Source organism: Rhinolophus sinicus, linkage group LG07 (assembly GCF_036562045.2).
Source record: "Rhinolophus sinicus isolate RSC01 linkage group LG07, ASM3656204v1, whole genome shotgun sequence".
Lineage (NCBI taxonomy): Eukaryota > Metazoa > Chordata > Mammalia > Chiroptera > Rhinolophidae > Rhinolophus > Rhinolophus sinicus.
Genome location: NC_133757.1, coordinates 9,878,164 through 9,900,526, shown reverse-complemented (window position 1 = coordinate 9,900,526; position 22,363 = coordinate 9,878,164). Strand labels below are relative to the sequence as shown.

The following is a 22,363-nucleotide window of genomic DNA, read 5'->3' as shown; positions in this document are numbered from 1 at the left end:
ACTGAAGGGGAGAATAAATGGGAGAATGAAAGCACTATCTCTAGCTGTTTCCTGATGGTTACAAAGCTGTGAGGCAAGAAAAGGGATGAAAACTCCAGCTCCAGCACTATTCAGAAAGCCAGTTTGATTATTCAGACAAAAGCAATCCATATTTTAGGATGAAGATAGGTTTGTGACTTTCCAGAATAGCCATTTCCATTTACAAGAACTCTGACCGAGCAGTTTTATCCATGTGAAACAGGTGCCCACAGAATGAGAAGATTCCGTATCTTTTGCAATTCAGGCTCAGCTGATCCCTGAGTGTCATCTGACGTCAGTGTTTGTCTTTGGCATATTCCCATCCCTCTCAATCTCAGCCATTCCTCCACTTGGATTTCCATTCTTGCTGTCATCCAGCAAGATTCCCTGCTTACTTATTGATGTTCAATGGACTACTCTGCTTTGAATCAAATCCATTTTTCAAGAGGACTGCGAGTAGGTGATACAGTTAATTGAAAAGAATGAAGCCATAATGGTGGATTATGGACTGGGATGGAAAACCCCCTTAAGTCTTAATCATTTAGCCAATTGCCTGCTTTGCCTTAACAATTTAAATTCACTGTGGCAGCCAAACAGAACAACTGCAACCTAGTTCTGCTGGCCAGCCTGACCTAGCCAGAAACTAAGTACATAGCCCCTGAGTCAGACCGCTAGGTTCAAATCCCTGGTCAACTTACTAGTTGTATGACCTTAAGCAAGTTATAGAACCTCTCCCAACCCGGTGACTTTATCTATAAAATGAGGCTATGTCCTCTTCTTCATCCAGATATTGTGTTCAGTGAAATAATTCACATAAAGCACTTAGCACAGGACCTGGACCACAGTTGGTATCCAGTAAATCTAGCCATTATCATTCCATTCTTGCGTTGGAATGTCCTAATTTCTTCACAGAGGCACAGGTACTTGAAGTACCACCATTTATTTTGTAGGCAGGATGCATTACTGGGTGGCAGAGTAGATAGGCTTTTGCTTACTGAATGACTAAGCAAAACCCATTTATTCTATCTGGTCTTTTTCACATCTGTAAAGTGAGGGGGTCAGGTAGGAATTTTTCCAGGGTACAAACTCAAATGCTTATAGAGGCCAGACAGGTAAAATCACTGTGACTAGGGCTGGGTGCAAGGCATTAGCAAGTGGTGGGGATTACGGTTAACTATAGAGCTCTGCTACTCAAAGTGTGGTTCATTGACAGAACTTTGGAGTTTGTCAGAATCACAGAATGTCAGGACCCATCTCAGACCTAGATCCCTCCGTGATCTGTATCCACATAAAACTTTGAGAAGGCTGCTATGGAGCATAAGCCATAAAAAGGCATTCAGTTTGTGTGTGTTTTTTAAAGTAATAGCCAAAATAACAAACTTAGGGCTGCATCAGGCATTAGGCGGCCAATGTGCTCATTGTAGTTGATGGCTCTGAGATGGTGCCAGCTCTAGGATTCTCTCTCTCTCTCTGAGACCTTTCCATTATAAGTTAGGGCTCTGGGCAGGTGGATATGTAGCCAAGACCAAAGCTGTGTTGCTTGGAACAGTAATTCTTGGAGTGGAAGATGCCTAAGAAGTCATCTGCTCATCTCCCTGCCTTCTAACAGGTAAACTGTTACTGCCCCCACTTTGCAGAGAAGACAAGTGAGGTCCAGGAAGACCCACTGACCCAAATCCAGACGCTAGGAAGTGTTGGTGGAAACATCAGGAAACAAAGACAATCCTGTTGTTAGAATCAGCAACTATTCTGGTTTCCAAGGCCTGAAAAGTCTATTAATTTCTTTATATTCCCCAATGCCTAATAATTGTTCTCCGTTTCTCTCGGCACCTCCCTGCCACTTCCTGGCAGTCCTGGGGACAGCAGGTTTCCTCCATTTGCAGAGAAGGCCCAGAGCCGGCTTCTGAGCGGATATCCGGCCCGCAGGATGCAGAGGAAGCAAAGGCCTCATTGTTCTTGGGGCCGGCCCGCCCCTCCCCCAGCCAAGAAGACACACGTCGCAGACCCCAGGGTGACCGAGTGCCCATTTCCCAGGAGTGGGGTCTTCAGAGGAAGCAAGGAAGCGAGGCTGAACGCAGAGCTGGAACTTGATGTTCGGAGCATGCAGTGGAAAGGCGCTAAGAGCCCTAAGATAAATAAGCCCAGAATTTGAAAACGCATTTCCAACACCGGCTAGGCGCTGTTATTCTTTAACACTCCCCCTACGTCAGGCAATTCTGTCTGCGGTTTTATTAATCTGAATGAGTTTGGTTGTAGTGGGGATCGTTGATTTGCGGGCCTCGAGTGCTGTGAGGCACTTTATTAGCCGAACGGGCCGCTTCCCACGCAGGGACCCCTAGAGTCTCCACTAGGCGGGTGCGGGCGGTCCCGGGCGCTGGGGGACGCCGTTCGCGAGGACCTGCTGCTGCGCCGTCACTCCGCGGCCGCTGGGGGGCGCTCAGGCCGCGCGGCCGGCAAAGCCAGGTTGCCGCTGAGTCGCAGACCCCTTCGCGCCCTTGCAGAAAACAAAGTATACCTTTGTCAGCAACTGGGCGCGTGTGCGTGTGAGGCGGCGGACAGTTACCCGGTGCGGGGCCCGCTGGCGCGCCTCGCCGCCCCTGGGCTGCACCCCCCGCGTGGGCCCGGCGTGGCCCAAAGGAAGGGGGTGCGACGCGTGGCTCGGCGGGACACTTCCTCCCACCCCGAACACGCCCCGAGGGTCGGCTAGGACCCGCACCGGCTCCTGCCGGGTCACAACGCTTCGCCCGCCGCCGCCGTGGCCTGTGGACTTCGCTTTCCGGGCTCTCGGCAGGGCGGGAAGCGGACGAGCGGGAGCCCAGGGCGTGGGCGTGCGAGTCTGGGCCCCGGGCCTGGGGGCTCCATCCAGCTCATCCTGGCAGCTTTTGATTCGGCCGCCGCCCCTCGCAGCCCTGCGCCCCTCGTGGGCCCGGGCCGCGCCTGCCTTCACTCTCGGTGCGTGTCCCCGGGCGGCTCTCCGACTCCTGCAGCCGCACGCCAGCCCGGCCCCAGCACGGCGCGCGGGGAAGACTACAAATCCCAGCAGGCCCCGCGCCGCGAGCGCCGAGGCAGGAGGCGCGGCCCGGCCTGACGCCTGCGCAGTTCGGCCGCCGGAGCCTGCTAGTACCACACCCCCGGGAGGGACAGAGGGGAGGCAGAAGCATCCGAGGCATTAAAGCATCCGAGGGAGCCGGAGGGGAGGAGAATGGAGTGACAGAGAAACGCGGAGGGTGGGGGGTGGGGGGGAGAGTGTTGAGGGAGGGGGGAGGGGGGACACAGAGGGAGGAAGAAGCGGCGGCGGCAGCTCCTCTTTGCAGAGGGGGAAAACTCCGAGGAATAAGAGCAGGAATAATGCGGTAGGAAAGGCGGGCTCCCGGCTCCGGCAGCAGCGGCGGTAGCCCGAGCAGCGGCAGCGGCAGCAGCAGCGGCAGCACCCCCAGGCGCTGACAGCCCCACCGGCCGGCTCCCTCGCTGACCGCCGACTGTCAATGGAGCTGGAAAACATCGTGGCCAACACGGTCTTGTTGAAAGCCAGGGAAGGTAAGAGGCCGGCTGGTGCGTGCCAGGCTCATTCGCCGCCGGCGAGGGTGCGGGTGTCGGCGGCGTGTGGGCTGGGACGTGAGTATGCAGGATGCCCGCAGTGAGTTGGTCGCGGGCAGGACACCTCGGAGAGCTGCTCTGCAAACGCTTCGGGCTTCCTGCCCTTGAGCTCAGAGAATCTGGACTTGAGTCGAGAGGGAGAAACATCGCGGTGGCAGGGATTGGGATGCTGAAATATTCCCTAGTTTTCTGCTCTAACCTTACAGACCTCTCTCTCGGCAGCTGTTGAAAGGTCGTCAGTTGGAAGAGCATTTATTCAGGAAGAGATGGGCAAACAGGCAAATAAAATAGCTTTTCGAGTCGGCCCGGGATGGTACTGAGTGTGAATTGGTGTGGTTGTTTTTTTTTTGTTGTTTTTTTTTGGGGAGGGGGGGTGGAATTAGCAGAAGCCAAGTCTTTGCTTGCGCAGGCTGAGTTGATACAGGCAATTGCTGGAAACCATCCGCTGGGAATGTTTCTTAGGGAAATCCCGTCGTGTGGAAGGAAGCCTTTTAAAGGCAAAGTAAGATGTTGAGGAATTAGCCTGTTCCTAGAATAACGAGAGGATAGCTGTACAAATCACTTAGAAAATAAGTCAGGATTTCAGAGGCGTGTTTTTTTTTCTTTTTTCTTTTTGGCGGGGGGCGGGAGGATGACTAAATTGTTTGATTTGGGCACAGTTGAGAAAAGAAAGTTAAGTGTGCCGGTGCTTCGATGCGTTTTGGGTGCAAATCATTAGATTTCCTGCATTTAGCTGGCAGGAAATGACTATATAGAGTGGGTAAGATCCTAAAGTCAAAGCTGTAAACACACGTTTTGCCGCTTCCTTGAGACGGGGGTGGGGTGGGGGGGGGAGGAGTCCCCAGAAACTTAGATGCTTCCTAAAATGATTGTGTGCCTGTAAACATGCATATTTAGGAACACCTGGAATTTATGTAACATCTCTTTTGCCAAGATTTGAGCTCTGGAGTGCAGCCTTTTTATAAAACGGGGAAGTGGTTTTTCCCTTTCATGGGAGGAGGCCTTATTTGACACCCAAGGTAGAAGGCAGCCTAAGCAAGGTGTTGACTTCAGAAGGATACTTGGGGAGCAGTCCACGAAAATGCCTTACTTACTTCTTTATAAATATATATATATATATATACATACATATATATGTATGTATATATATATGTATATTTAAGGAGGGCGCAGCTTACAGTGGCCCATGTGGGGATCGAACCGGCAACCTTGGTGTTATTAGCACCACTCTAACCAACTGAGCTAACCGGCCACCCCCTTTCTTAATATTTTCATTCACCCACTTTGATGAATGAAGGAGGAATTTTTGGCCAGCAATAAAACGATTCATGTTTATCCAGCCGGTTCCATCACCTCGTGGCTCTGTACACGCTGTGTGGGTTGGGTGATGCACAGCCCATTAATTCAACCCAGCGTTCACGTCGTAATTTCGTCGTCACTTGTCGCTCAAAAGCAGCCGCCTGGAAGGTCTGCTTTGAAAACCCCAGCAAAGTTAAAAATATGCACGATCCCCCCACCCCGCTTGCTCAGCTTTGGTGTGAGAACACATTTGGAGGAGAGGCCGTTACTTGGCTTCTTCAGGTTCTAAGACCTGATTTGTTTTTTAATTTTTACTAACCCGAAATTTTAGCGAGCTGGATCAAGGCGAGGGCTGGTGGGCTCTCCCCTGGGCTGGGTAGTGCGTCCTGGTGGGGAATAAGTGGAGGAAACAGCCCCTCACTCTCAGTCTTTGCAGCCGCCACCTAGTGGTGGAACATGGTTGTACCTCTCAGGGCTCGGAGGCTGGGAAAGTTTTTCTCCCTCCCTCCATTCTGAAATTATTTCTTGGGAAATCACTGGATAGGTTGGTGCTGGAGGCTTTGCCAGCTTCACTGGTTTCTCCCGTTGCCCGGGGAATTCTGCTCCCTGAATTTGCTGTGCTACACGTTCCTTTGCCTGGGACATGCTTTTTTCTTCCCTCCTCATTTGGTTTCATTCTTTTAAAATGTTTTGCTTGGAGTGGGCAAAGTGTTACCAATTTTCTCCCCCAAGTTCGTCTCCTCGGTTTTTTTCTTTTTTTTTTTTCCCACCGAAATGAATTCACCGCCTGATATTTTGTTTTGTTAGGTTAACAAATTATTTTTTTCAGAACCTTAGGGAAGAGCACTGCAGGCTGGAGGGTTATATGCAACGACAGAATCCCACTGATTAAAAGCACCCCAGAATGTGTCTCACACTTCCATTTGCCTTTAGAGTCTTTTCAATTTCTCTTTGAGAGTTTGGTAGTCAGCTCATGGTGAGAAAATAGCTCTTGACGATGTCTTTGAAGTGGAAAGGGCCTTGCCTGTAAGGAAATGGAGAGACTGACACATGAATGAGAAAAATTAATCACATGGAAACTCATTTTTAAATTTGCGTTTCTTCCCCTCTTTCTCTGTCTAAACAGAGCCCACGATTTTAAGTGGTTCCATTTTCTTCTTGTTGGGTCTTTATTAAAAATTTGAGCACATATATTTTAACCAGTGTGGATGCTTTTAGAAATAAAAGCAATTTATTTTTCTCTTCTCAGTTCTCATATACTTGAAATCATTCTTTTAAATTAAGTAATTCAGCAAATAATTATATTATCCAAATACTCAGAAACGAAAGTTCCAGTCCGCTTAATGAAATATCTAATATAAAAGTTGTAGTATCTTAAGAAATCTGAGTGGTTTGGAATGTTTAAAAACAATTCCTACTTGAAGATTCTTGTGAATGGTCACAGATGAGAAATATAATTGGCGAACGTGAAATTTAATTTAGTTCACTTAACAAAACATATTGTAAACAATCTAAAATGTGGCTTTCAAGTAAAAGTTACATTTGTCCCCAATAATAGACAAACAGGACTTGAATGAAGAAAGACAGACACACTTTGCAAATACTATAAAGGAATTTGTAGCTGTCCACGTTGATGGATAATTTTGGGGCCTATCTTGTTATGCGTTCTGAAAGGCAGATGGCTTCTAAATTCATTGTAAATTCAAATTCGTACCATAATAAAACATGTATAAGTGGAAAACATGAATATAGAAATAAAATAGAAAAACCTATAAGTGGATTAGCGTAAAAGTGATTCATTGTCAGTAACTAGAAAACATAGCAAGCAAATTGCACCTTTGGGACTGTTGTTTTGAAATAAGAAAAGATCTGGGTTCAAAATTTTAAACCACCCAAGTGAATTTTGTGGGCTGTTTATTTGTCCATGAGAAAACACCAACTTGGTCACTCTTAGGAACTCTAGATCACTCTCCTAAAAAATGGTTAAGGGAAAAATGAAAAGTTGAGACTGAATTTATGCCAATTTATAGAGATGTGCTAACTGAATAAGCATTTAATGAGACCCAGAATAACTATTTACATTTCAGAATCTTATAAAATAGGCCAGCAAGCTAGTGTTGAAATATTAATAATAGTAGTGAGAAAGAGTGTTTGCAGAGTACCTTTTGTGTATTTCTTTTGTTGTTGCAGTAAAGGTTTTTTGAGTTTTTCTCATATTCCAAATCTGTTGCCTCACTTTTGAGTGAACAGGGGTGAGAAGAAATTTGGCAGGGGCCCACCTTTCCTTTCTTCACAGGCCAGCAGTAGCCAATTTAATCAATAAAGATGACAGAGGGGAGTATTGATTTTATTTTCCTGAGCATGATTCTAGCAGGCACTGAGCACAGGAACTGAGACGTCAGAAACATAATGACTTTGCCATTGATTGTAATTGCCGAAAACCAGAATATGCGAGAACCATTTCCTCAGATAACTCGGTGACTTGCTGGTCTGGCTCTTCCCAATGATCAAGATTAGAGACCTGGGAAAACGTGAAACTGGGGGCTAGCAGAAGCTAGGGAGGGCTGGGGGAGGGAGGGAACCGCAGCTAGCCAGGGAGGGGCAGACTCAGCATTCCCCAGCAGGGCTGAAAGCTTAGGTCTCTCTTCCCTTTTTCCCTTGTCCCCCAAGTTCATGATGATGAAACTGAAACATGGGTGTTTCATGACTAGACCATTGCAGTGTCTCTGAGGCTCGCTGCCTTCTTACTGCTCTCTGCATGCACACTTATTCCACCCTATGGCTTCTCCCTTCAGCCTTACCTCACAGAAGAGCAACAGCTTTGATCCTGGCGCCGGCAGCTCAGTGTGGGCAAAGGCTGCCTGGCCTATTAAGTACAATGCCGCTAAATGAAACTGCCTTTTATTTTTTCTAAGCTTCTTTACAGGACCGACAACTTGGAGGTAGAAAAATGAAAAGCAGTGTTTTCAGAAGCTTTGCCCTCTTCCAGAAAGATTTCAAGTGATGATTTTAATTAATCCAGCTGCCTCTTTTCAAAATCATCAGATAAATGCCCACAAGACTCTCATCTTTCAAGAGCTTAGCTGCTTCTTGTCAGATGCTAAACTCCAAAAAGCTTGATTCTTCCAGTGCCCAAACTAATCCTTGTTTAAATTATGTCTTCAGAAGCTGTCACTCTTGTTGTTGCTTGCTAAATGATACCCTTTGGGTCTAGCATGAAGACTTCTGTAATATCCAGGTAAATTCCGGGAAAGAGCTCAACATACAACCAAATTCACCTTTACCAAGGGCTATTCAACCCGTATCTGGGAACTTCTCGTATTCTTAGGAATCCATCCAGGACTGCTGGCAATATTTAAAGTTCATATTTGTTGCCAATATATTTGTGGCTCAAGATAAAGCATTATAATAGCTAGACATTTTTGAAATAAAGTCTTATGGTTGCAAAAAGATCGCTGCAGTAGATCATGCAACTCAGAGGTGAAACTTGAGGAAACAATAGAAAGTGACTCCGAACAGGTGACACATAGAAACGGATATCAGGAATTTCTTCAGTCTCATTATCCCCAGCCCCCACCTCCCATCAAAGTAGAAGAGGGAAGACAAAAGGGCGTTAGATGTGATTTTCAATGATGGAAATGATTATGTGGGCTTCAATAATACGAGCGGTCTCTACTTTAAAACACATCCTGTTAAATTTGAGTGAAAATTTTTATTTAAAAATATCCTAAGTATCGAAAAGATTTTAATCAATAAATCAAGCTTCTTACAATTTTATCTTTTGGTGGTGAAAACAATATTGTTCCATTTAGTGCCATCCAAACACTGGAAGAAGCACTTCGTTTTGTGTAAATCATGCTGCCTTTTAAAGAGAAAGCAGCTACTTCCTGACAAGATCCTCCCTCCCACCCCCAATTTCTCATTTTGAGGGAACTGCTCTTCAATTTTCTGTATTCTCACAAGGGTAAAATCATTCATTCTTTCATTCATTCGTTTAACATTGATTGTTGAAGGACCCTGTGGGAGCTGCCATTCTGGATGTCAGCTTTGTAGACATGCAGCTAGAGGTGGGTGAAGAGATGGGATGGCACCATCGTTATCTTCTTAAGCTGTTAAACTGGTGTATCCAATACGAGTAGTACCAGATTTTTTCCCCCCAAAGAGCTGAAACTGGCTGCGGTGTGACCTGCTTAGCGGGGTGTACTATTGACTCTGCTGTGCCTAGAATGTGGTCAATCGCCTGAAGGACCAAATACGATTTAAGGATAATTCAAAGGCCATCTTTGAGGGATAGGCCCAAATCTGGGAGACAGTTGCTAATTTTCCAAGACTGGGCTTTTAATGAAGGTCATTTCCTACAAATGGAAACCATGAAAAACAATGGCAAGAAGACCCTTTGGTTGGAATGACAATATCCAAGAGGAAAACTGGTGTGCACTGGTGCCTCCAGGGGGAGCTTTGGTGGTTTTTTTGGGGTAGCAACCCAGATGGGGTTAATGGCCAAAGTTCTGGAATAAAGATGGTAGAGGCTGCCTTTCTTTCTAGATTGTTGTTGAGAATGGTTTGGGCATGACCTGTGCTGTAGCCTGCCAGTGGCAATGACCTGAAAGAGTTACAAGCATCTGGGCCTGTAAAGGTGTGCTGTCCATCATGGTGGCTCTGAGCTGCACGTGGCTATTTACCTTTAAACTAATTAGAATTATGAGACTGATGCGCGGCTACTGTGCTAAGAAGGCAACTGTAAACCGATTAGAATGAAAAATTCACTTCTTAAGCATGCAGACTACAGTTCAAGGACGCAGTAGGCACATGTGGCCAGTGGCTACCATGTGGACTGTCCAGCTATAGAACCTTCATAGCATTGCAGAAAGCTCATTTGGACAGAGCCACTAAAAGCTCATTTGGACAGAGCCGCTCTGGAGTTCTACACATCAAATTAAAGAAGAGTGTGATAACCCCCCACTTCTGAAATGATGATTGGGGAAAGGTTAAGGAGGGGGAGAGAGGGAAAAGTGGAGGGGGAGAGACGGGAAAGGGGGGAAGACAGAGGAAAGGTGCAGGCTGGGTCTGGAGGGTTGGGGATTAGGACAGACTTTAGAGAACATTTCCGTTCAGGAACAACCATAGATATTTGTGGTGGTGGTGAGCCACCCATATTTTCCCCTTTTTTTCATATCTTGTTGGGAAATTTGCCTAGATTGAGCAACTGACTTTCCTGATTCAAATTAAGTGCATATTATCGATACATACACAGCACTATGTTCCTTCCTGAAACTTCTGATAGGAGGATATTTTGAAACAATCATTAAGAAAAAAACATTAAGTTGTATGTACAGTAAGTCCACAGAAGGAAGACAAATAAAACTTCTCAGACTTCTAAAAGTGCTCTAAAGGGGGACTGATAATAGGTAAAACAATTTTAAGGGTTTCCATTTCTTTTGAACGGGGCCAGACTGAAATAAGATCACAAAGAAAGATGTCAAAAACACAGTGTTCCTGGGCCGGCCCGGTGGCTCAGGCAGTTAGAGCTCCATGCTCCTAACTTCGAAGGCTGCCGGTTCGATTCCCACATGGGCCAGTGGGCTCTCAACCACAAGGTTGCCAGTTTAATTTCTCAAATCCCGCAAGGGATGGTGGGCTCCGCCCCCTGCAACTAAGATTGAACATGGCACCTTGAGCTGAGCTGCCTCCCGGATGGCTCAGTTGGTTGGAGCGCGGGTTCTCAACCACAAGGTTGCCGGTTCGACTCCCTCAAGGGATGGTGGGGGCCCCTGCAACTAGAAAGGGCAACTGGACCTGGAGCTGAGCTGCGCCCTCCACAACTAAGACTGAAAGGACAACAACTTGAAGCTGAATGGCACCCTCCACAACTAAGATTGAAAGGACAACAACTTGGCTTGGAAAAAAGTCAACTTGGCTTGGAAAAAAGTCCTAGAAGTACACACTGTTCCCCAATAAAGTCCTGTTCCCCTTCCCCAATAAAATCTTTAAAACAAACAAACAAAAAAAACAGACAAAAAAGAAAAACAGTGTTGCTGTATCCACTTTAAAATTTCTCTTTAAAAATTGTTTCCTGTGAGATTTGAAACATTTTAACGATAGTCCAGTTAAAGTGCACTTAGAAAGCAACATAAGCATTTGAAACAATAAAACAGTTAGTTGCGGTTCTTTGGTGTCTAAAGCAGGGAACCCTATTTGAAATTGTGACAGAGTCAACTGATAACATCTTCCTGACAGAAGTCAGTAATAAATTAAGCTAATTTTGAGAGAGCCTGTCTTGTCTCTAGGAATTTGTAATCAGTAACCAGTGGAGTATCAGTATATTTTTTTAAAGGCAACTAAGAAATGAACCTCTGAAGACAACTTCTGGGGCCCATGCAGAAAGCAGAAGAAGCTGAGATAAACAGATGAGAACATTGCTGTACCATGATGTGGCAGAGGCCCACAGGCTGTTCAGGGCCCCCGCTACCCCAAACCTTCTCAGTCGGCCTATTGATCTGTCCTTCATTTTCCAAAATAAGGGTTTCCTTGGCTTAACAGATGAGGAAACCGAGGTGAAAGAAAGGGAGCCACTTGTCCAAGTCACTTGAGTTGTCGACTTCTGTGGAACACCTTCTACGGTCCTTTAATGTTCCAAAATAAATCTTTTCTCTGCCCTGTGGTAATGTAAGCCAAGGAAACAAACCCATTTCTCAGGGCAGTATGGTTTCTAAATGTAAACCTCCTTGAAGTTGCAGCTGTATCAGATTTCCTGGAGAAAGGGGCAAAGTGGGAATATCATTTTCCCACAAGACCTTGATTTCAGCTAAGTGGCAATTTGAGAGCAGTTGGATAACGTAATTCCTACTAGGCTGTGAAAGACTAATAGGTGAATCCTCACAGTAGGTGTTTCTACTTTAAAAATAGACCTGTTTATCAACTTGAATCTATGATTGAGGAGAGGGGGGAGGTATGCATACTATACCTACATGCCTGCACATGTGTGTGCGCACAAATGGCTATGATCCTTTCTGGAGCCCCAGTTACCTGTATTCTCCTCCTCATGCCCTCTCTTCCCCCCCCACACACCAACACACCAAAAGACCCAGGTCATTCTTCTTCCTCCTCGCAGGACTTGGAGAGAATCTTTAGAAACCAAAGACTTGCCCCTGAGGGACGGGTGTTAAACCAGGTGGGTTGGTAGTGGGAACATGTCATTGGCAGTGGTGTTATTTCCTTTCCTTGGCAGAGCCAAGACGTGGGCACAGGGCAGGCCAGTTCCCACAGGTGTTGGCTTACCATGTGCGGGTCACAGCTGCCCCAAGGCCCACATCCTTGGGGGCTTGCTGCCCCTTGGGAGATCCCAGACCTCAAGCATCTGCCAGATGGTGGCACCTTGGTGTCTGCTCGTTCCTCTGCAGCTTCCTTTACCTAAAATATTAGGGGGTCAGGGTGGGGAGAGGTGAGGGAAAACCTACCAGAGTGATTCCCCTGCCAGATTGTAGGGCATCCCCCTCTCCCTCCTAAGGAGAATGTTTGAAGTGGCCTTTTTCTCCGGAAAAGCGCATTTAGGGTTAACCCTTTCCCTTTTTCTGTGGTAACCTTATGGATGTTTGCATTTCTAAACCACATCAGCATGTGTGTGCACGTGGTTGCGTGGTGTGTGTGTGTGTCTGTGTGGTGAGGTGAGAGAGTCTAAGAACCGTGGACTTCCTTGGGGATCACTGTCAAATTTGAGATGCTGGAGACGAGGGAGCATAATTGCACCACCTAGTAATGAGAGGACAGGTAGCTAAGTGTTCGATCGTCTCTTGCAGAGAAGGTGAAGCTCTGAACTTAACCATTTCTGGAAGAAAAAGGGATGAAGGATAGAATTACCCTACTACACACTAGAGAGAAGCCAGCCAGTGTAATTAGTCTGCATATCTGATAAAAGGTCTTGTGAAACCTCATTTGAAAATGGAATTCCATCTTGGCACGGGTCTTAGCACCACTTGTGAAATGGAAACAAGCTGGAGGAGGGTCAGCAAAGGCCCAGGAAAAAATGTTATAATTGTTACAATGGCTGATACAGACATGCGCTCTGCCTCATCTTAATGTCGTCTGTTCATGCACTCAGGAAGAGCTTGCTGGGGTGCTTAAGTAACATCCCGTGGGAGAAGCTCCAAGCTCTAGGGAAAATGGGGTGAGGTGGGCACAAAGAATTAGGCTGTTGACTTGAATGGCAAAGGGTGTCTCAAGGTCCAGCTTTTCTCAAGCCAAGTGCCACTGGGTTGGTGGCACTAAGCCTGCAGTCATGGGTGAGAAAGGGTGTCAGATGAGTGTGTGCCTGAAACATAGTAGGTGTTCAACAAGCATTTCCAGAAATGACTGACTGGTGCTATATCAAAGTTATATGGAGGAAGGAGGGAGCAGAGAAAGTAAGATCCTCAAGAAATGGTCTTGATGTCACAGCAGATGGTAAATTAGGAAATGATTCTACATAGTTAAGGAAGATTAACTAAGGGTATAGGGCAAATTGGAAAATGTTTTCCAAATGTTTATCTTAACTGTGAAAAATGTCTGGAAAACTCCCCCACCTCCTCCCCCAATTTGGAAGTGGGTTGTTTTACTTGTTTTGGAAGAAGTAAATATTTGCCTTAGACCAAACATTTGGGGCAAACAGATCTCCTTAATTCGGAGGCTCTGTGTGGGTTGGAGGAGATGTCTTATGCTATAACACTCATACCTTTTTCTGCTAAATCAAAGGTAGCTTAGGATGCAATCTTCACATGCTTTTCACATCATAATAGAACGAGGCTGAGAAAATGGAAAGAAGATACTAGGAATCCAAACCTGTGGTCCTTCCAGACCTAAGAATGGCTGATGACCTGGCATTTGAAGGATGTAATTGTTATAGAAAACTGCCTTTCTGTTCATGGGCAAAGAGGCTGGATCCAATTAAGACAAAGAAAATGTATGTTAACTCGGAGAAGAAATTTCTAAACAGTCGATTCTGTAATCCTCTCTGAGGAGGAAGAGGCCAACATGACTAGGCTTTATGGATGATGCCAAACCCTGTGATATATAATAATTAGTAACCACTGGTTATTTTGCCACACACTCATTTTCCAAACCACTAACCATTGCTTGGGATGGAATGCACTGGCCATAGATATTTGCCCCAGATGTCTTCCCATCAGTAGTATCCAATTAGAGGCATTTTAAAAATTAAAGCTTAATTCTCTATAACATATAGCAGAATATAAATTAAAGAAGGGAAAACTTGATTTCCTCGATGGTTCAATGGGTTACCAAGGTGAGGGTTACACTTCAAGTACACTTCTCAGTTTATATTTTGGTAACTATTGGGTGACTAATTGTTCTGTATCACGGTGCGTGGTATTCTCGCTAGTCTTTTTGGCAGCTTAAAAACCTTTCAGGAATGACTGAGGGGGCTGAGGGTTTGAGAGGCCTATTCAGAGTCAAGTTCTTCCTGGGCAAGCGCTTAGAAATGAACCTGTGTCTGCTTATAATTTCATCCACCCAGGGTGGGCTTCTGTGCTCTAAATATCTGCCTTAAATATGAGCGCTTGGGGGTTCCATGGGGGCAAAATGCTGATGGGAATAGCCCTGGGTTGGTTTTTGGATCTTAACCCAGTGTCGTAAATCCAGGATTTCGTTAGCACTTACTGTGTACTTGACGCCACGCTTGGCTCTGAAAGGAGGGCAGGGCGAGCAATGGAGCCTCCTCGCCCATCTTCTTTCTAAAAGGATCATTTGAAAATTATAAAGTTCTTTGTGTCTATTGTTTTACTTGATCTTTACAATCCTGTGAGGTCTGTTTTATTCTTCCCTGTTCTTAGAGATGAAGAATCGGGCCTCAGAGCCGTAAATGACTTACCCAAAGCACCCTGTTAGTTCCAGTGCCCGGACCCAGTGCCCTGTCTCTCCATCTGGTAGTCTTTCTGCTCCATCACCGCTCCCTCCCTTAACACTCTTACCAGCTGCTGGGAACGTCACTACGAACATATATGAGACATCTGAAAAAGAATCAAGTGTGTAGCTGTGATGCATAATTAAATAGTCATTCCATCCAATATTTAAGATTAAAAAAAAAATCCGCACAGACAACACTTGCTAAAGAAAAGCCAAACAATGCAAAACGCCAAGAAGAAAGTCAAAAGCTCTGTGTCCGCATGTGCTTCTGCTACCTGTTCCACCTCTCAGAGATAATTACTGTCAGCACGGAGGTGGGCCTTACCCCAGGCCTCTGTGTCGATGATGTAAGAGCATTTTACACAGACGGTATCCTCGTATTCACGCAGTTCTGTGGCTCTTCTCAGTCAACAGTATGTTGTAAAACCTTTCCGTATCTGTGTTTACAGTTTCCCATGAAATGGATGGGTGTCAGGAAAAATTGTGAAAGACTTTGGAAACAGAGTGTCGTGTCAGTGGAATGCTGGGTGCTTTCTAGCAGACCTTTGGGGGTTATCTGGCCCGAACGGGGCCGGCGTCTTGGATTGTCTGACACTAGTGTAATAACATCTTTAACCAAGCCCCTATGGTGGGCCACTTAGGTTTTCCAAGTCTTAAGTATATTGTTGTCACCAGTGTAGGAATATCCTTCCCATGGTATAATATCTTTATATATTTATTTAAAGACTTAGTTTATTCCCCCCCCCCCACTGGTGATATCTGTCTAATAGCATTTCTCCCTCCCTCCCCTCCCCCTCTTTGAGAAGAATAGTAATAATTTCCGAAATGGAGTTAAGTGACCTTAGGGATGTACAAAGTACATTTTTCTTATGAGAAAGGCTCATAATACATTAAGAACATGTGATGTGACAGTTCTGAGAGATTTGACACCCCCCCCAACCCCAACCCCCACCCCCACATCTCTGAGTGTTCAGTCATCTTTTCTGTGGTATTCAAAGCTTAGATTAGGGAAATCAAGTTCAGTCAAAGACTTTCTTTGGCAATGACTTTGTAATTGCCCCTGGGTTTTGAATGTGTAAATTGGCAAGGAACAGGGGATCAGATAACAAACCCCACAGCTTTGTAAAGGTGGTTCCATAGTCTCTCCTTTGGTCATCACCACAACCCACACTTGACAGCTACATTTATTATTATTTCAACTTTAGAAAAAGAAATCAAGCTCAGAGAGGTGAAGTGATTTTCCAAGGTCACACAGCAAGGACCCACTTCTCCGCCTTCCTCCTCTAGTGCAGACCCATTGGATCTTTTTTTTTTAATCTGTAAGAACTTTCACGTTTGGTTGTACATCGCACACATTGAGGGAGGCATCGGTCCCCCCACGGAGGTGGTAAGTTTGTAAGTGTGTCTTGGGGACTGGGCACCTTCCCCAATTCTCTCAGAGGTGATGCATGTGCTGGCGTCCGTTCCACATCGTATTGTTTGCTCCTGTCTTTTATCTGCCACAGGATTATCCTCTGTGGATTTCTGTGGGTTCTTCCATCAGTAACTACTTTGCCTGAGGGTTTGCATGTGATTTACCTGCATATGACAGTTCTAGGAGTTCCCCCCTTGACAATCAAAAGCACACACAAAAATAGTACAAAACGAAACAAGCCACAGGCCCCGCCTCCCCACCGTCCCCCTCTGAGAGAAGCTGGGCATGAGGGCGTAATCCAAAGCCCACAGTCTTCCATGTTTTTGTAACTGTTGGGAGAAGGAGTGGCATTTTCTCCCTGGAAGCATTTGTAGCTGTGTTGGCTCGCACCCCGGTGGCTCCCAGCTGCCTGGAAGCAGCAGAGTGACCAGATGGAGAAAGGCTGCCCATTCATTGGATGATTAGTCTCGACATGGCTGTGGGCTCCCTGTCATCTCAGCGGGCAGGAAGGAGCTCCACCACACTGAAGCCAGCGCCTTTCTTCTCCAGAGGAGGGGTCTGAGGCCTGAAGGAAGCCCACGTGGGTGGCAGAGTGCAGGGCTGGTGCCCAGGCCTGGGTTTTCCTCCGAGGCACTTCAGCAGCTCTCTGATTCCCAGGCTGCATTTGTCCCTAGGGGCCACCTAGGGCCACACAGTACCACAGAATGGACGGCTTAGAACCACAGAAATGTATCGTCTCATAGTTCTGGAGGCCAGAAGTCTGACATCGAGCTGTGGGCAGGCCATGTTCCCTCTGAGGGTGCCGGGGAAGGGTCTGTCTGTCTCAGGCCGCGCTCCTGGCTTCTGGAAGCCTCCGGCATTTCTTGGCTTGTAGACGACTGGCTTCTCCCTGTGTCTCTTCACAGTCTCCCCTCTGCCTCTGTCTAAATTTCTCCTTTGTAGGACACCAGTCATATTGCATTAGGGTCCACCCTAACGATCTCATTTTTAACTTTTCACCTCTGTACAGACCTATTTCCAAATAAGGTCCCTCCCATTCTGAGGGACCGGGGTTAGGGCTTCCTCATAATCATATTTTGGGCCACAATTCAACCCAGAACCTAAAGCCCTGGTCGTGATGTTCTGAATCCGAAGCTCATGGGTCATACCTGGGAATCTGTATTTTAAAAATGCTTCAGGATCAGCAACCACTGCCCTAAAGGTTTTCTGACTCTCTTCTGACAGGATCTTGGAGACTGCTCCAACCTGGCTCCCCAAACAGCTGCCTCTCCAGCATCCCTGGGAGTTGGTTTCAGCCCTCTGCTCAAATCTTTCTAGGATTCAGAACTCACACCCTCTCTCAAGCATCCCATCTCATTTTGAACTGCTGGATTAAAACCCAGAAATTATTAGATAGGCTTCTTGCTTCACCCAGGAAATTGCAAACTCCTCAAGGTCTGGGACTAGGCTTTTTCCTTTCCTTCTGTCTGCCTGGGCCTCCCCAAATGCTAGTGGTAAACCCAGGTCTGCAGGTCAAGCCCAGGTATGCCTGGTCCTGTCCTCCCCTCAGGTCCTGGCTCTGCTCTTTGGAGGCACCCAGAATAAATGCACCGCCCTCTGCGGAGGGGTCCTTTTGATATTAGAAGGCGACTGAGATGCCCACTGTAGGACTGAAACCAGAATCCTGGCCTAAAGATTCTCAGGTCAGGTCAGTGCTTTCATTGTACAGCACATTCGAGTAACAGACACATTCAACCGAGGGTTAGAATTGGTTAGCAGATCAGAATGTGGTGTTACTAACTAACATCTGGCAAAGCTCGAGGACGTAGCTGTCTAAATAACTTCCCAGAGATGGGGTCAAGACCCCACTTTTTTTTCTTTTCAAGGTAATATGGTCTCTTGCTGTGAAGTGCACCAAGCTGAGATGTTTCAATTGCCATTGAAAGCTCTATTAATGCCTCTAGCGGAAAGGCTGCTGCAGAAGGGAGAATGTGTCACTAACACGCTCTGTTAGCTCAGGCACATTGCTTGACCTCTCTGAGCCAAACTTTCCTCCGCTGTGTAAATGTGTGACTTGACCCAGGTGATTTCTGGAGCTCTTTTCACCCTTTAGATCTTGAGAATTTGCTGGTGCATTTCCCACTGATAATAATTCAACTGTGGGTACTTCATAATAAGATTCAACGTTAATTTGAAGAGCGAGCATTACACATTAAAATGAAAATTACCCCAAGGAAAGAATCAGTGCTGGGAGGGGTGACATGTGCCATGCAAACAGGAAAGAACCCTGCTGCTGCTCATTTAACTGATGCCTGCAATCTAAGAAAGACAAATTCATGATTCTCGTATTTTCTTTAGTGGATTATAGAAAGGAAAATTAAATCAAAAGTCAAAAACAAACAGTTTGATTGTTCTGCACTGAATTATCTTAATAAACAGCCTTCCTGGAAAGTTTAAAAATACACAGTGCTCTGTCTGGCCAAAGAAAACAATGTCAATATTGTTGAGAAAATGTAAGAATTTTCCATCTGGACACTAGGGAAACATTGTCGTGTAGACCTGGAGGCATCCTCCAAAGAGTTAGATATTGATAAGCATGACCTACTTTCCAAGGCTTGTTTGGGGACACTTGTCCTCCACAAGGAAAGATGGTGGGGATGGGAATGGGCACTGCCAGCACTCTCGTGGGTGCCTGACAAATCCTGGCCCACTTCTTCATTCGCCTGCAACCTCATTTGTTTGGTCTAGATGTCTGCCTTATCTTGACTTCTGGTACAGATTTCAGTCTGGGATGACACTGAGAGGACTGGTGGTTCTCTTGCTTAAGTTTTCTGTCGCTGGAAGTGACAAAAGGTGGAGTCGGGTGATTTGGGTTCTGTCCTTGCTTTGCTGCTAATTTGTCTGAGGTCCCAAGGCTAGTAACTTAGTCTCTGTATCTTTATCATCACACAGGGACAATGCCCTAATGATCATAGAAACCAAATAAAGAATATAAATGAAATAGAAAGTCTAGATACAGACACCCAAGTGTATGCAAAAATTTAGTATGTAATAAAGGAAGCATTTCAACGGGAAAAGAATAGCTTACTCAGGAAATGACGTTGAGATAACTGCTAAGTAACCCTTGGGGAAAACATAGCATTATACTAACTGAAAAACATTATAGAGCCATTGAAGATTTAGAGTTTTAAAAGTGAAACTCTAGACATTCTAGAGGAAAATGTAGGTGAATATTTCTTACAGTTTGGGGGTGCAATCATAAGAAAAAAGATGGATGTATGTGACAGTGCAAAATAATAAAGTTGTCTGACAGAAGAGATCACAACAAAAGTTAAAAGTCAGTGGCAAGCTGGGAAAATAGCCTCAGTGTATAAGATACTCTTATAAAATTAATCAGAAAGAGGAAAAGTTCCAGCAGAGAAGTAAGCAAACAACATGAAGAGGTAATTCACTAAAGAAGAAAGAGCTAGTAAAGAAGATACGTATATTAAGTAGACAGGAGTCTTGGGTGCAAGTGACAGAAATTCAGTCTGGACTAGTGTAGACATATGAGAACTCACCTGGGAGGATACTGGGGTATTTTTCATGTCAAAGGGAGGGTGGGGAGTGCAGGGACCAGGATGGCCTTGGAATCCCTGTAACTTGGAATTCGAACCCATCTCGCGCTCTTTATGTTTCTCTCCTGCATCTCTTGAAAACAGAGGAGCTTCGTATTTTCTCACTACGTTCTCCATATGATAAGGAAACATTCATAGTTTCACATCTTACAGCTTCCACCAGTGGAGAGAGACTGGTCTTTTCCTCCCCAATTCAAATTTGGAAAATCCTAGGGAATGACTCAAATTGGCCTGTCTTGTGTCAGTGGATTGTTCTGGAACAGTTAACGTAGATCGCAGGCATCAACTCTTAGATTCTCAGTTTACAGGTCATAGGGGTGACGTTGTAAGAACATGGTGGCTCTGGTACCGCCGAGGGGCAGGGGATAGTAAGGGGGGAGGGAGGCAGTGTCTAGGGGAAAGAAGAAGGTACTAGTCAGACAAGGCAGTAAAACAGTCTCACTGTGTGTGAAGAGATGCTCCCCCTCGCTAGTAAGCAGAATCTTATCGACATGCAGAATCTCAGATTGGCAGAAATGGAAACACTGATACTGCCTGGTTAAGGAAGTGGGTGAACAAGTGCTTTCAAACATTATACTCGCACTGCTGATAGGAGCGGAGATTGGGAAGTCTTTCTCAAGGGCAGTTTGGCAATATATACAGCCAAAAGCTTAAAGCTGTGTAACCCTGGGCCTTGAAATTCCATTTCTAAGAAGTTACCTTTGGGAAAAATCAGTGTAATAATGCTTTGCAGGAGGCTGTTTAAAGGGTGCTTATAATGGAAATTGGAAATAATGTCAATGACCATAAGCAGAGGGTGGATAAAATGAAGTTCGGCATCTTCAAATAATGGACTCCTATGTCGCCATTCAGAGTCATGGAACGTTATTCTCATTGACACGGACACGTGGTCATCACATAGTGAGCGCAGGGTAGGAAAACCTGGATTTTGTGCAGTGAGTGTACATAACACTTACTTAGAAAAACAAAGCTAGTTCCATTTGAGGAAGTGGATGACAATCTGTGCCTTGTAAGACCACTTGATGAGACCATAAAGAAATAAAATCCTTTAAAAAAATAAACATGTTAAACCCTCCGGATCTTACAAGGGTTGTCCTCCTTCGCACTTCACCGCGGGAAGTCATACCTAAGATTATTGCAACCATCTTGTCCACGTGACCCTTGAAACGTCTCTTTGGGCCCATTTGTTGACTAACTGGCTTGATTGCTCCTGTGAAATAATTCCCTAGTGTGTCTAGCACACTTTTTGGATTCTGCTAGATGGTGACACACCTTTGTCTTTTAGGCAGGAATTTGATTTTTGGGAAAAGCCTGCATTTCTTTATCATCCGGTTTGGTGCATAAAGTAGGCAACTCCTCTGGGTGACAGTTTTGGAGGTGGGGAGTGGGGGGCAAGAACAGAGAATGGGACCATTCCTCGTGCCCTGGCAGGGGTGGGTTTTATCTACCCCCCCACGCCTCCCCCAGGGTTCTTCTTGGTGTGCAGGTGCTCTGGTTTGCTTTACCAGTAACCACGATCCTTCACTTCTTTTATCTGCATGTGGCAGCGTGTGGAGGTGAGCACTCTGAGTCTTGTTTGACAGGCTGAGGAGTTGAGGAAGAGAGGACACTGTGACTACCTGGAATCCTGAACCCAGGGATGTGTCCAGTGGGGACTGCATTCCTGCCAGCTCTGTCTGATGAGCTAACAACCGCTAATGAGCAGGAATACTTTGGGATGCACAAAGTTGGAGTCGATTTCACTGACATGATTCCGGCATCTGCCCGTGTCTAATGCTAGAGGTGTTTCAGGAACGTACAGACGAAGGAGACTGCTCCTCCCTTTCCGGAAGTCCTAATCTAGTTGGGAGGGACAGGTGCATGGCCAACTACATTACAAGGCAGAAATAAGTACAAGGGCAGTTTTGCTGGGGGCCGGTAGGGTTCAGGAAAGGCTTCATAGAGAGGTGTCATCTGGGCTGCGCCTTGAAGCCTGGTGGCTGATAGTAGGAAGCCACCATGAACACAAACCCTACAGGCCTCCGGACTCTTCAGGGGCTTCCTAGAGATGGATTTTCCACAACAGTCTGATGAGTTAGGTATCATCGTTTGCACATGGCAAATCCAACGAGAGGCTAATGCACCAAGGTGGTGCAGCAGGTAAGCGCGGGAGCTTGGATTTGGTCCTGAAGCCAGTGTTGTGGGGAGAATTCCATCTCGTGAGGTGACAGGGTAGAGTACCCTGTAAACAGAAGTCCCTGGCTGCAGGGAGGGCAGAGCCCAGTGGTGGTGACTGGGGGTGATGGATGTGAGGTGGGAGCAGGGGAGCAGGGAACAGGAAGGCGGGAGAAGGGGACTGTCCCAGGGGGAGGTCTCTGAATGACAGGCTGAGAAGTCAGGAGTTAAATTTCTAGGCAAAATGGAGCCACTGAGCATTTTTTGAGCAGAGGAGGCTGACGCTGGCTGAGCTACAAGACTCTGAATCTGGCAGTAGAGGCTGTGAGGCTAACTAAATAGGCAGTAGTTCTGAGAAGTATGTGGGGGCTGGCCAGGGTCCTGCAAG

At 46.1% G+C, this 22,363-nt stretch overlaps 1 protein-coding gene across 1 annotated transcript in view; it reads left to right on the top strand.

Moving 5' to 3' along the window:
• The first annotated feature begins 3,215 nt into the window (after positions 1-3,215).
• Positions 3,216-22,363, top strand: part of GRK5 (G protein-coupled receptor kinase 5) — a 197,634-nt gene continuing 178,486 nt past the window's right edge. Inside the window, exon 1 of the mRNA XM_019725274.2 lies at positions 3,216-3,555. Coding sequence (XP_019580833.1) covers positions 3,504-3,555 — 52 coding nt within the window. The 5' untranslated portion in view covers positions 3,216-3,503. The remainder of the gene's footprint in view (positions 3,556-22,363) is intronic.